Raw genomic sequence first — 15,472 nt, 5'->3', positions numbered from 1 at the left:
AATCTTAGGGTTAGAAGTAGCAATTTTCGTAGGGTTTTGACTGCTTTGAGAGGAACAAGATAGCAGGTACTCCAAATCTACCATCTCTTTTCAAATCATTTCAAGGACTGTGCAGTATGAACAGGGATTCAATATTGTGGCGGATATAGCACGAAAAAAGGGCTATTCAAGACTACTATGTAGCATCACTCATGTGAATGTAGCAAAGATTGATCTTGTTCTTTTTCCATGTGGGTCCTTCACCTGATAGAGTGATTCTACCTGAGCAGACCGTATCGGCAGTTGGTGTGCTTGAGGTAAAGTGCCCCTGGAGATATCGTAACAACAGTCGCGATGAACTCATGAGATTCGAACTTGGGCAGATATCACAGAAAAAGATTTCTTATTTGACTGCTGCTGGATAATTACAAGTAAATCACTCTTATACTGGCATCAAATTCAGGCCCAAATGTATGTGACAAATATTGACTGGGCACATTTTGTTGTTTGGACTACAAAAGATATGCGGATTTGCAAAGTATCAAGAGACCCTGACTGGGAACAAAACATTCCCAAACTCCAGGAATTTCATCTGGATGTGATGTTCAGCCAAGTACTCGAAGTCATAATTCGAACTCGCAGTTCTCTATTCTTTATTGCCAAAAAAATTCTATTTATTATTCGGAACGTAAGTGGACTAACATATCTCTATCTTCAACAGAACTAGTTCCTGAATAGGTATAATCCACAACATTGGAGGAAGAAAGTTGACACGGCATGGAGTTCAGGGTCCACCTTTTTGCAGTGCGCGTATCTTGTGCTTCACCACGGAAATTGTGACCGGGAATCGCACCTCTCTTTAGGCGTGATTTTCTAAACTGTATTGTTGAATCTGATGCACTATAGCAGCAAAATCCTCCTTGCAAAAGTAGTAGGAGCAAATGAAGCTTGTGGAATTAGCTTGAAGTCATGCCTATAATTACTCTTCATTGCCAATCCTTCCTGTCCTTTGCGTTGGAAGTAAAGGAATGGAAGGATCTGTTCTTCCCCAGTTCATTGCCATTGGTGGCACTGCATTTATAAACACAGCAGTATTTCGGCATTATATTTTAGTAGGTGTTACTGAATATTTTATTTATTTTCCTAATTCTATCATTGATGAAGAAATATACATTTCACAGTAATCTTGTCGTTTTTATACAGTCTACACGGCTATACAAATACATCGAAGTGCCAATATAGGCTTAGGTAAATGCAGCGTCCTCCGTTGCTGCGCCGTTTCTATGGCCATTGTCTCTCGACCAATCAGCGTAAAGTTCCGTTTACGGCCTCTCACGGTTCATACACTTTGTAAGATACAACATCATTATGGTACATCGCCCATATCTGTACATCACGTGACTTATATCTTTCTTCTCGCTACCACGTGACTTACCATTTATCAGCTCGTGCATTTCAATTACAAACTAGACTCATATGCGATATCGTACTGTATATTCCATGCAGGGCCGTAACTGCCGCACCCCAAACCCCCCAATTGAGGGGGGGCCGAGCTCGAAGGCGGCCCGAAATTATTTCGTGAATTTGCATAAATTATAGAGTATTTTTTGAAAATTTAAGCAATTTTATCAAAAATTTTTCGCGCTGCGCGCGATTTCAAGTTGCCAAGTATCTTGAATACTGGATGCTCTTCCCACAAGAAAAAATACGCAAGATTTATAGAAATGGCCATATCAGCGTTGACCATTACCTCCCCACGACGCACCAAGACATATAAAGTTTTAGACCATGTAACATGCGACTCCAAAAAGTGTACCAGAACGATCGGCAGCGAGAAAACCTTGGCCGAAAATTATGCTGACCGAAAACTTCGTTATATATACAAAATACATGTGGGTTTAATAGTCCATAGGCGTCTAAATAACTGGCACCTAAATGTTCCTGTCTTGGCAATCTGAACGTCACAAGACAAATATACCACCCCGCAGGGAAAAATTATATGCCAGTGAAGAAATACTAATTTGAAATCGTGTGATCTTTTAGTTTAGTACGTTTGGGCGATTGTATATTTTTGATATAGCAGACAGGAGGTCACGAAATAACATCATGTAACGAAGTCATACCAATGGGTCCACCTGCCCGAAGATGTTTAATTATTATTTACGGGCTCTACATTTTCCAAGACAACACCTGACTCAGCTCTACCGGTAAATCTGATTACGTGAGCAACTGAGCATAGAGGACAAGAAATTGATAGCAATATATATGCAATTCCCGATCTTATTGACCGATTTTATCATGAATTATCAAAAATTTTCGCGCTTTGCGCTGGCTTACTAAGCAGTACACATCTGTAATTTCGTGAACAAAGTGGTGGCGGCCTGGTGGGTCGGTTTGTCACCCTATCGGAGCCCAAGACTCCAGTTTTTGGGGCCTGACGAAGTGCTTTTTCTTTCCTGCCAACGGGTATACAATACACCCGGATATATTTATTTATTATTGAGGGGTCCTACCCTTTCAAGCACACCTCACTCTGCTCTATCGGTAAATTTGATTACGTGAGCAGAGAAAGGATAAAAATGGATAGCAATATATATGCAATTCCCGATCATATTGCCCGATTCAGTCATGAATTATAGAAATTTTTATGTTTATGCGATAATAACTGACTGACGAAACGGACACCCAATATCCATGATAAGCAGCGGTAAACAACGGACAGACTGAGGGGGGTCTGGGGGGCGATGCCACCCAGAAGTTAGGTTTATCACCCTATGGGGGGCCCAGGACCAACGTTTTTTTTTTTTGGGGGGGGGGGGGGGGGCTGACGAAGTGCTGTTACGGCCCTGATTCCATGCATATTCGACCAATATATCTATCTGAGGCAATACTATCGTTGCATTCACGTTGAAGGGTTCAGATAAGGGACTAACGCAGGGACGTGCGTCTACTACGAAAAGAGCTAAGTATATCTACCCAGCCACACATTACGTGGGACTCAGGTTACAACTCTAGCAGGTTATCATACGACATATCTGGTAATCAGTAATCAGGGATACACAGCAATCTATATGTGTGTGCATTGTGCAAGTGAAGTGGTCAAGATCTAAAGTTTGCTTGGTCTGCTGTCAGCAGTTAAATGGTTAATATGGTAATACACAAGCGTAATAGATGATGAAGAAGTTCGCGACAGAGTAGAAAGAAAGGTGTCAACTTTAAAAAGAAACTTGAAACTCCGTTTTTTTCGGTCCCCTTCCGCTCAGTTGGAAAGTATATGAACATCCGTACAGAGGCGCCAAAGAGCATACAGTGAAAATCGTGCTTTCCGCAAATCACGTGTTTCTCACGTCTGCCTGACTTTGCCTGATGTCAAGCACGACGTATAACTTGGCGTTACATCAACTGTTAACGGAACGCCGTGATTCTTAAGATTGTGTTGATGGGAAATACTAGGTCCTCGTCAAGGAAAGCTTTGAACGCTGTCCCCGAAGCGGGAAGAAGATTTGAGTCGTGGTTGCCTATTCACACGAAGCCAATTGACGTTTTTGGGTTGTGTGGTTTCATCGGATATTTCCTCTACTTGTTTTACGAGAAGTAAGTCCTTCGATCTGACTATAAATACTTCGGTGTTTTGATTGGTATTGCTAATGATGTAACATCAGGTAACATTGATTAAAAAGCGCCGAGTTCTCTTCACAATCACAAGTCATCCAGAGCAATTCATTGCGTTACACGACAAACTCCTTCTGATAGCTGATATGTAGGCAGCTCTTCGTTTTACGATCGTGACAAGCCAGTGTTCCCCATGACACATAAAAATATTTACCTTGAACACGTCAAAATTAGTAATTTAAATGTACAGGTAGGACCAATCAGCGATTCATTTGTCCTATATTTTGCATGTTTTTATACCTGACGCATTCGTGGTGATGTTTCCCAATGGGATCGCTTTCGATATTCATATGATGGCTCTCTAACATGAGAATTAATCCAGCTCTTTGATGTTTTAGCCCACTAGTGGAAAAATATTTCGAATGTTGGCCTGTCCCGTGAAATCATCCTTGTTGTATCTTAATTTGTGCATCTCATTAACTGGCTTTTGTCATGTATAGACCTATATATGGCGAATCAGTTTGAGATATTAGCGGGCATGTATGTACTGTACCGCAACTTAGCATAATCGATATACTTTCTCTTCAGCGATTTCAAGTTAGTGAATAAGGATCCCAAGCCGCCAAAATATACCCTTGATAATCCACCGCCAACGAGACTCGAAGAATTACAGCAGCAATACAAGGACGGGACTTTGTTTAAAAGCAATTGGCAAAATATCCTGAAGGTGAGATTGATGAGTGGCCATTGTAGTACCAGTCTTTAATTGTCTGTGATGAGAGTTTTCCTTTGTCATATCATGATGATGACATCTGGGTGAGTTCCTGAGACGATTGCTTCTTGAATACTCCTTGAACTATTCCGCTAGCTGCATGGTTACCAAATAGGATGCTCAACGCCATGCATAGACGTCTGAACACTTGAAAATCATTAAACAATTGTCAATTCCATTGATCCCGAAACTGATTCGGAGCTTCAAAGTATCATTAATCTAATATTAATCTTCGTTCAGAAAAACCAGAATGGGGCGGAGACAGAGAGATCCGACTCAAAATAAGGTACGAGGCCCCGGGAAGAAATCCAAACGGCAGCAGGACATGGTAATGCCGACGAAATGGAAAGGTGACCTTCGAAAGTGTCCACTGCCCACATATTGAATTTTGCAAAACTCCAATTTTGAAATCAACAGATGAACTGAACGAAGGCAAATCATTGTCGAGTCGTGCGAAAAGGCGAAAGAAGCTACGGGAGGTTGCGCAAAAAGTTGCTACTGAGAAAAAGGAAGATGTCAAAGGTGAGCAATTTAATAGGTAATTGTTTCTTCCTATCTAGCCTGGCGTACATCCCAACATTCGGCTGTTTGTAGCACCTTGGTGATGTTCAGTGGATGCGATTATGTTGGCTGTGCTAATGTCACTGGCATGCCCTTCATTGGCGAGAAGCAACTATCAATGATAAGAGAGACGCAAGCTTGAAATAAGTGGCTTCACCAAATAACCTTACTGATCTTCCTCCCGCGTGATTTGCTGAAAATATGTACGTTTGTCACCTGTATACCCTTGAGTACACGTTGAACAACATGAAATCCTGTTCGGTAACTTTCTCTCATAAATATGCTATGTAATTGCCATGTTTAATTTATGATGCCGCCAATGTATTCGAGGAGCGGACACCGGTTTGCTAATCTATCCGCCTTCGTTATTTCAGTCGACCTCGTGGACGGAAGTGACAATGAGAATGAAGTGATTGACACCGGCGGTTTAAAACTGTTATCTGATGACAGTGATGATAGTGCAATGGTAAGAAAATATTTTCAAATTTCTAGTAATCAAAACCATTTTTTCATAATTTCTATAGCTAAATTGTGTGACAAATTGGGTACTTTATTGATTGGAATTTGAGAATGATTTCAATGTAAACATAGTCCGTGCCACTTGGAAGGAATTCCGTTCACAATACGACTATAGTCAGAAACCCTTTGAATCGGTTTTCCATTTCTGCTCTCGCAGGAAGATGACTTTGAAGACGTGTTGAGCAGCGACGGAGAAGACAGAGCCGCCATCAAACAACAAGTACTAGGTAATGCGAGCGATTTAACTTGCAATCTCGCGCAATGCAGCTGCCTATTCCGCAAAGTGGTCTGTCGTTTTGCTAGAGATTCGTAGACCTGATTGCTGTGGCGCCAGTCATGTTCTTGCCGAGTCACCGTAGGTGGGAAAAGAGCAGGGCATTGATGAAAATTACTACTCCATTACAAATAGAAATACCGATTTCTGTGACGTGAGAAAACTACTAGGGAACCGAAACGGGAAGATGCATCTGTGCGACGATGCAAAACAAAACAACTATGACGATACTGGATATAGGTGGTTTTGGAAAATCTATCATTTTACCGTGATAGAGGAGCTATTTCTCCCGGTGGTTATAGAAAATTTCACCTGCAAAGATGATGTAAACCGAACTGCCTTCTACTCAGTAAATGCCCAAGCATGAAAAAGAGGTCGTTTTGCCTCAGAACCTATTGAAAAGAAGCAGAAGTAGTCTGATGTCTCGAGTACTTCCAAAAAGTAGAAGTTCTTAGCTACTGGAATTGTGCAATTGAAGTAGTCTGGAATCATGGCCACTTGATTTATTAGTGACAGCCGACCGAACCTACTTACTGGGATACTCCGAGCAAGTAAAAGTAATTTGTTCCTGACCGCTACTGATTTGGCTTTCAGATGAAATGGTGAACGAGGAAGATTTAGACGACAGCGAAGATGATGAAGACGACGGCAATGAACCCGGTGACAAATTGCTTGCGATCGAAAAGAAAACGAGAAGTCTCCAGAAAAAGAGAGCCGCCATTGATAAGTGAGGCAATAGTTTTGTGTTTCGGGATGGCGGAGCGATCCCTTCCATTTTGTTTCTCGTTGCCCGCGTTACCCGATAATTTAAATTTTTTCCTGTATGCATCGTCACTCATGATTCTCGCTAGATCCCAAATAGAGTCTTTGTGCCTCTAATCTGCCCCCTCCCAATGACTCCTGACGGATGCCACAACAACACCGGTGCAATCTCTGAACAAATTCAGCTACTGCCACACGGGGGCCACTCCACTCGGATGTTATGACAATTTAACTCGTCATAGTTGCCGACACGATGCTACTGAAGTACAATAATGACATATTTTGTGACTGAGTCAACTGGATAGTTGTTATGTTTCAGGGCCGTCAAAGACGACGACATCCAGACTAACATTCAGGAATCCGAGTCCTTCGTGCTGCCGAGTGGTCAGGAAATTGAAAAGAATGATATCCTTTTTGTTTCCTCTATAATGAATGGTGTGTTTTGTAAAAACTTCATCTTTTATCCGCATCGTGATTTACCTGGCAGTGAGAATTCAAGCGTTGGTCTCGTTTTTGTCATGTTTCCTTAATTGCGATGCTCACCAGTGCCATCCGGCGGTTTGGAAGTTGTCCAGCAACGTATCAAAGATATTATCGCTATTCTATCTGACTTCGCAAAGAAGAGAGATCCGGACAGGTTTGATTTTTATTTTATTCGTGACAGAGAGAAACTTTCACCAAACTCTGGCTGTCTTCCTGATGGTATATTGTTACCAATTTTGCTTTTTTGTCACTGGGTTTGGTCGATGATGAGAAATTTCCGTTGTCATATCATCGTGATGACATCTGGGTGAGTTACTGAGACCAAACCACCTGGCTCTAGTTAGACCGTTATAGTAGCTAAGGCATCCCCCAGCTTGAGATAGCGACGTGTAACCATTATTCTGATGCTCCTTTACACCAAATTTTTTGTGTGGCACCTCAAAAATCGTGTGGTGTATGAAATTAGAATGCTGATTTGTTCGATCGATTCAAGTTGGTATCGCTCTGGGTACAGGAATACTTCTTACTTCGAGTTGCTTTATAGTGATGAGTTTATAAGTAATAGTTCTCTGTCGCTATACAGCGAATAGCACATACAATTGTCCTATGCGAGGGACTATTTCAAACCCATTTACCGTGGTTCTAATTTGCTAAATGTGTACTGTTGCGCGATAATTTAACCAATTCAAATTGTTAAAATCGCATTGTTTCTTTGACCGGGAAGCTCATTGACGGTTACGCGTGAATTTTTGCAGGAAACGTAAAGACTACGTCAAGGTGTTGTGCAAAGATCTCTGCACTTACTACAGTTACAACGAGTTCCTGATGGCAAAGTTCATGGACATGTTTCCGTTGAACGAAGTGAGATTTTTGACGGGATGATTGCGACCCCGGTTTGATGCAACTGCCGTTTCGCTTTTCGCAGTTGATTGAATTTCTCGAAGCTAACGAGGTGCAAAGACCAATAACGATACGCACTAACACGTTGAAGGCGAGAAGAAGAGATCTCGCGCAGGTACGGAGATTTGCCGGCTCATTTCGTGTCGCAAGTCTCGATTAAGATCGAATGGCAGTAAGGTGGAACTCTCAAATACAATAGTGGTCGCAGGCCAATGTCTTACCTGGTTAACACTGCAGACTGCAGCATCACAAATAGTAGTATTCAGTCTCCTGCCAAACGCTCCGTATTCGGTGATATGAAAGTCTGATTGGAAGTAAGGCCTGGTTGACACTCCTGACACTACTAGCACAGCATTGAAATAAGACACGGAGGGTGGTAGCAACTTTTGGTGATGCGTGGAAATGATATACGATTATATTATGTGGTCCCCCCCTACAACGATTTATTATATTGTGGTTTCAGGCGCTTATCGGCCGGGGCGTTAACTTGGATCCCATTGGCAAGTGGACAAAAGTCGGGCTGGTTGTGTATGACGCGACTGTACCTATCGGTGAGTTGATCTTCGTGATGTTTAGTGTGTCTCTGTATTTGATTTGGGTCGATTTCAGGTGCGACCCCGGAGTATCTGGCCGGTCACTACATCTTGCAAGGCGCGTCCAGCCTTTTGCCCGTCATAGCGTTGGCGCCGCAGCCTGGGGAGAAAATTCTAGACATGTGTGCGGCTCCTGGCGGTAAAACTTCTTATATCGGTGAGTTGCTGTCAGTCAGGGTTGGTGTTGGCTTGGGTCAAGTTACGGCTAATGTCAGGTCAGGGCTACGATTGGGGCGAGACAAAATCGAGAACAAGGTGATTTAAAAGCTGAAATAGGTGCAATATATTCGATTACAAATAAAGCTCTCGTGTTTCGGCTGGTATAATGTGGAGTGATTATCTAAACAATTGTTCTCCAATGTAAATTGTATCTCGGCCGCAAGAGGCTTGTAAGCAGGGTTGCTGTTAGTGTGGATTAAAAACTAAGGACACCCGAAAACTCGACGTAGTTCAACTGTGACATTTGTAAACTAATGACAGAAGATAATTGTTCAACGCTTTTGCGCACTCATATCTTCACAGCCTTTTTGGTACGCTGAAAATGAGGGCACAAGCCGTAAGGACAAATCTAACAAGTAACGATGATGTAGTTACATCTGACATCGTCCTTGTCTTCGAAGGACTTGAAAAATTCACTATAGCTCCTTGACTCGAAGCAATAGAAGCCCATCCCTAGTTACTATTGAGGGTAAGTTTGTGTCAGGCTTGGATAGTTGGTGTTCCAACCGATTGTATGTTTCCAAGTTCTATAGTATTCCAGATCCTGTCCCCGCCTGTTTGGGTGTAGCTTCGACCGACACACTAATCTCAATATCAAAATTTGCAACCTCGCAGCCCAGCTGATGAAGAACACAGGCTTCATATTCGCGAACGACATCAACAAGGACAGAATCCGCGCTGTGGTTGGCAACTTGCACCGGATGGGCGTCAGCAACTCCGTCATCTCCAATTACGACGCGCGCTCTTTCCCGACGGTATGTGGGTGCTGGCATCGTAACGACCGGTCTTTTCAACTGCCGATTCTCCGTTTCAAATCAGATCATGGGAAGTTTTTCTCGTGTGTTGCTGGACGCGCCTTGCAGCGGAACGGGCGTCATTTCGAAGGATCCCTCGGTCAAGGCGGGCAAGAGCGAAGAAGACATCCAGAGATGTTCAAAACTGCAGGTACCGGCGGTCTGCGATTGTCGCTTGAACGACTGAAGTTTTTATTTACGAACTTGACTGCACTTTTGTTGGCTCACTTATTTTGGTACGACCGCGCTGACAAACAGACATTTTCTATGAATTTCAGGAACTTCAGGAATGGCTAATCGTGGATTGCAGGATTGTTCACAAATAACCCTTTTCTTCAAATTTCACTGGCCATTTGTTGAAATTGTTCGGTTGGCTATAAGATGCTGTATACCAAATTTAACTCAATTCCAAGATGTTGAAGCGAAGCTATTTGAGTCACGAAATTTTGAATCGAATCCAAAATTTTGAACATTGATAGTGAACACAACTTAACAATTTCGTGGGGTTGCTTGTAAAATTGAAAAAAAATTCACCTCACATTAGCTTCGGTTCTACAGGTTGGGATTGAGCCGAATTTAATCCAAAGTTTAGCAATGTCGATATAAAAACATTTTGTACATTTGACATGACCGTTTTTTTTCATTGGTATTGCGTCCGATAACGCACCGTTTGTCACTTTTTATAATGTTGTGAATGGCGGGCATTTGATGAGTCTCGCTGACATCCGTCGTAAGTCGATGGTAATAAATCTCTTCAACGACGACAAATAATGCTTGCAGTGACCAGAGAGACCAGAGTAACTGGTCGACTACATAATACAACAATTTGTTATGGACATCATTGTTGGGTCGCGAATGGTGCATTGCAATCACAGGCAAAATAAGAAATGGAATGATGTATTTTTTGTGACGTTGACTTGCCAGTATATAACTGTACAATCTGTATTTTGAATTATCCTGTTACGACCATCACGAATCATTCGCTTGCATAACAGAAAGAACTGATTCTGTCGGCCATCGATTCTGTCAATGCGCAAGCCGAGAAAGGCGGTTATATTGTCTACTGCACGTGTTCAATTCTGGTAAGTGAATTTTAATGAAATATTTATCTGTGTCTTCATCAAAAACGGTGACGGTTTTCAGGTAGAGGAAAACGAAGCCGTCGTGGAGTACGCATTAAAAAGGCGAAATGTCAAACTTGTGGAGACGGGTCTCGAAATCGGATCGGACGGATTCTCCAGGTGGGTGTCCACGCGGCGTCTCGGGGCCGGCACACTATCTTATCCGTGCCGAGAAGTGTTCCCGATACTGAGCAATGCTACCCAAAAAATGTCAAAATTCACGGTGTCATGTGTGATCATCAACTGTGTTCTCTACGAAACTTGATACGCACGTTATAGTTGGTTTACGGCTGAGTGTTATGGTGTAATTGAAGCAATCGTAGGTTTTGGACGTTTGCCTACTCGAGCAGTTCTACTTACTAAAGCGTTTTCTTGGAAAAACTGCTTACTTTTTGTACATTAGTTTTTGTTTTGCATCGATTTAACAAGTACAATTGTCGTATAAAGTGGGCGAAATAGCCCCGAATCGCTGAAATTAAATGTATGTTTGAACTTCAACAGTGTTATCGGTGTAGGAATAGGTGTTAGGCTTCATAGGAGCAATCATAACTCTAATTCCCGACCTTGACCCCTAACCTAACACTGTTTTAGCGAAGACATATATATGCAGGGATGCCGTCGGTGACTTTGATATAAAACTGTATATCAACACGTTCGCCCAACCTTTTGGTAAGATGACGACTAAAAAGAAGTTTATCGCTTTTGTCCAGTCCTAGGCACGACGTCAGTGCCGAATATTAGGAAACATCCTATAAATGAGGTAGGAATGGCGAACCTTGTTAACGTGTGGCCAATAACCGATGTATCAACAACTGCCAATTACAAAGTTTTGTGGAGAGCACAGTTCACCAATATGTAAAACACAGTAATTTTTTATGGTCACTAGGAACACATCTCGACGCAGATGAGGAAGTGTGCTTAATCCTAGTTTCTTGCTTTAAAGATAGGCATTCTCGATGATGATGATTTTCCACCGTCCTATCACGATGAGGACCACCTATGGTTTCCTGAGAGATTGCCACGATTGCTTTGAATCTTTTCGGAACTAATAACACAGGCCGCTCGTTAATTGTCGTTCGTCGCCGTTTTCCAGATTCAGAAACTTTCGGTTTCACCCGTCGATGAAACTGACGAAGCGAGTCTACCCGCACACGCACAACATGGACGGTTTTTACATTGCAAAACTAAAGAAATTCTCAAATACAATCCCGGTATTCAAAGAAGAGGCAAGCACGGAGAATTTAGCTGATGAGGAAGATGTGGGTGAGTAGCATTGACATGAGAATGTAGTTCGTATCGGGGCGACTAATCAGATAGCGAAAGGATGGAGCGTCAGGCTTCTTGATCGGTAGGTCATGGGTTCAATACCCAGCCCACGTTAGGTCAAAGACCTGATTTGGAAGACTGGTATCCATGACGACCCCGGTTGGCGCTTGGCATTGTCGGGATAGCATGGAGGAGTGGAGCAAGACTTGGAAAGCCTCGCAAGCCTATATATGCACCTTCCTTGTCCAGCGGCATATCCACATCATGTACTCATGGTATGCCTATGCACAGATCGTGTGTACTGTGTATGTACATCATGAGTCTGTGTATATGCCTCGAAAACATCGACAAAAATATATGAATCATTTAGATTGTCTAACCACCTGACAAGCTTAAGCACAGCAATACAGCCCTGTCCCATCCTTGATGAGGCTTGAAAACGTCCTGTGATTGACTGATTGACACAGCTCACCAATATGTGAAACAGTAATTTTTGATGGCCATGGCCACGGGGAACACATCTCGTCGCAGATGATAAAGTATGCTAGATCCTAGTTTCTGCTTTGGCGGTAGGCATTCTCGATGATGATGATTTTCCACCGTCCTATCACGATGAGGACTACCTATGGTTTCCTGAGAGATTGCCACGATTGCTTCGTTTTGTAACTAATAACGCTTACAATCCCGGGAGCAATCCATGATCATTTCCACCAATCGTTATCGTCCAAGGTATTTTTTCGATAACTTGGCATCTACAAACGCTTCAGAAGTTACTGCGTTACCAAATCAATTAATCCCCGATTTCTGTGTTACTGCGTAACCCTTAGCAGTATCGTTGTCCGCACTAATACATAAGAAAGCACAACGTTGGAAGTTGATAGAGAAATGCTGTCACCCTAATTTGGTTTGAAACATTGAACCGCTCCTTTAGAAAATGCCGATAAGAAACGACCGGTATCGGCGACCAAACCCGAAGCGCTCACGATGAAGCGTTTGAAAAGACATCAAAAGTCGAAACAAAAGCCCGGCGCGTATGTCAGACCGCTCGCCGGCATTAAAGAGAAAAAAAGGAGCACCGCAAAGTATATCGATTCGAAGAAACAAGGCGGCGGAAAGAAAGTCGCGGATAAAGACGGAGGTGTCAAGAAGTCTTCTGCGAACAAGAAGAAAGGAATCGTCAAGGCGAATAAAAGTTTGTGACCAATTTCGCTCATTCAACAGCCAACAACCCAACTTATATTATTGCTAGCTAGTGACCAGAGGGGGTCAGTAACGAAGTAATTCCACTATTTTAAAGTACTCATTAGGGTTTTGGCTGTATTCCGTACTTACTCAAGCAGTTCTACTTGAGTTTTATCGGCAAAGTTACTTTTTGTGGTTGGTGTTTCGTTTCACGTCACGTTACCTAGTGAAATTGTCATATAAACTGGTCGAAATGGCCCCTGAACCTGCCGTGTTATTAGTCATTTTGTGTTGGTTGCGAAGATGCGTTTCGCAATTTACGAAGTAGTAATTTCGGATCAACTGCTAAAAGTTGTGTCATGTTCTTGATCTTGTTTGAACAATAGCTCATACGACGAGGTTGCAGTATGAAATCAGTATATTATACAGCAGAATAACTTGAAGGCAGCGACACGATCCAGAGTGCAGTTTACCGGAAAACGTAGAGAACATAACACAAAGGGTATATATACAAGAACGACACCCGAGGAAATAATGATTGGCGGTAATAACTAATCCTAGAAAAAATGAGAGAAGAACTATACCAACGTAAAATGCACGAACATAACCGGTTTCGTGATTCCTCGACCTGTTCCAGATCTACATTTTGTACTAGAGTACTTTTCATAACTTCGTGTTCTGCTTCAAATGCAGTAGTATTGACACGCCTTAGAAATCGATGTTATGTACTTTAGTAGAAATTTGTGGCTCTACTTCGCTTCAGCACCAGTTCAACGTACAATTTTGCTTACAGGCGATGGTGTGGCGTCTAATAAGAGAAAGTCTGAACCTCGGACAGCGAGCAAAGCGAAAAAACCCAAGACCGAGCCGTCGACTAATACACAAACTGAATCTGACACTGTAAAGCCCGCGGACCCACCAAAAAAAACTGTCAAAAAATTGGTTACGGCTAAACGAAAGCCACCCGCGAAAGTCGTTGATAAGCCCAATGTGACATTGACCGAAAAGGTGAGGGTTGTACGGACTGAACCAGAGCCTTCAGCCACGAGGAAAAAGAAAAGGATGACCATGCAGGAAATAATCGAGGCACGGCGTAATTTACTCGACGAGTAGCACCGGGTAGGGTCGGTGGATGATCTACCGATTCCGGTTACATATTTTTCATTAAAATTATGTATCGTAAGGCATGCGAGTGGTTGTTTACTTCCGGAAGTTGAGGCGGTGGGTTATGTACAGATCGTATGAATCCTTGCTGACCGGATATGTGAGATAGTATCCTGATTTCTTCGTAATTGCGCGGATGCTGCTGGGTACATAGTTATTACTAGGGCCATTTTTATATGACCTTGAAAAATTACCAATATTTTTTGAAAAATATGACTCGTGTGGAAATCTTGTGTTATAACATGCGAACAACGTCACTCACGGAACAACAGAGTATAACAGGGGTCACCAACCCGGTGCCCGCGAGCCCAGCATTCTAAAAATCGGTGGAGTAGCAGCATTTACCAATATTTGTCGGATTATTACCAGTGAGCTTTTAAATATATAGATTGATTGATTCAGCTATTCTTGTTTAAAACACACTAACATGTAGCTTGCATATATAAACACTTGAAAATATCTTCAATTACAATTAGTAATATATAGATTACGTGATAGAATCACCAGAAATTCAAGATAAGGCGCATTGCCTATTGCCGCAATACAATGGTATTTGTCCTGGTGAGTAGAAGTATAGCTAACCAAAGTATTATAGGGTTAGCTGGCTGACTACTTAACCCGGAGTCCTGTACTGTATCCTGGTGAGATCTTCTTAAGACGCAGATAGACGCAAGACATACGAATATATTTCAGACGTTGTTACAAGTAGGTGTAGCAAATGAATCTCATCTCGAGTCAACTAAACATGCGCTTATATAGACTCGTGATCATTGCAATCGGAAGTCTTATTCGTTTCCTAATATGGCGTGGAAAACACAATGTTGGATATTATCATATGGTCCCGCAAGCAGGTGTATCACAGCTGTATCAGCGGTATAAATTGCAACAGTTTGACAGCGGTTGCCTCTGATCGAATGAGATCTGCTTGCGGTTAGTATAGGTTCATGTAGGTTTGGAGGTTGTCAGTTACGAGATATACACATTTCATGGTTGGGGGATCTCCTATACTATAAAGGCGAAATAACGGAATGCCGTCCACGGTCTTCTTGAAATGGTGGGGGGGAGGGGGTTACGTTACGATAGCTCGACGACCAGGACAATGCCAAAGTAGTAAACAATATTACTATTCGGAGTCAGATAGCCGTAAAGTACTAGCAGATTTTCAATATATGTATTTGCATACCCATTACGTATTGCATCTTTTTGCACAGCTTGTTTCTGTTACACTCAGCGCAGTTTAATATACCATGTTTCTAACTTTCTGTAATCGT

The 15,472-nt window shown here is 42.3% G+C and overlaps 1 protein-coding gene across 1 annotated transcript; it reads left to right on the top strand.

Moving 5' to 3' along the window:
• Nucleotides 1–3,304: 3,304 nt before the first annotated feature.
• LOC145441804 (uncharacterized) lies at nt 3,305–14,224 on the top strand. The gene is made up of 20 exons (XM_080319745.1): nt 3,305–3,573; nt 4,180–4,318; nt 4,604–4,713; nt 4,781–4,885; nt 5,299–5,390; nt 5,601–5,670; nt 6,312–6,444; nt 6,799–6,884; nt 7,023–7,116; nt 7,718–7,823; nt 7,888–7,977; nt 8,326–8,413; nt 8,472–8,612; nt 9,290–9,429; nt 9,494–9,619; nt 10,464–10,550; nt 10,612–10,709; nt 11,683–11,852; nt 12,787–13,047; nt 13,831–14,224. The coding sequence occupies exons 3-20, from the start codon at nt 4,614–4,616 to the stop codon at nt 14,148–14,150; spliced, it is 2,307 nt and encodes a 768-aa protein (XP_080175871.1). The 5' UTR covers nt 3,305–3,573; nt 4,180–4,318; nt 4,604–4,613; the 3' UTR covers nt 14,151–14,224.
• The last annotated feature ends 1,248 nt before the right edge of the window (nt 14,225–15,472 follow it).

Source organism: Botryllus schlosseri, chromosome 6, assembly GCF_051294905.1.
Source record: "Botryllus schlosseri isolate E-star chromosome 6, Bs_hap1, whole genome shotgun sequence".
NCBI lineage: Eukaryota > Metazoa > Chordata > Ascidiacea > Stolidobranchia > Styelidae > Botryllus > Botryllus schlosseri.
This window is presented reverse-complemented; position numbering and strand designations above follow the sequence as displayed.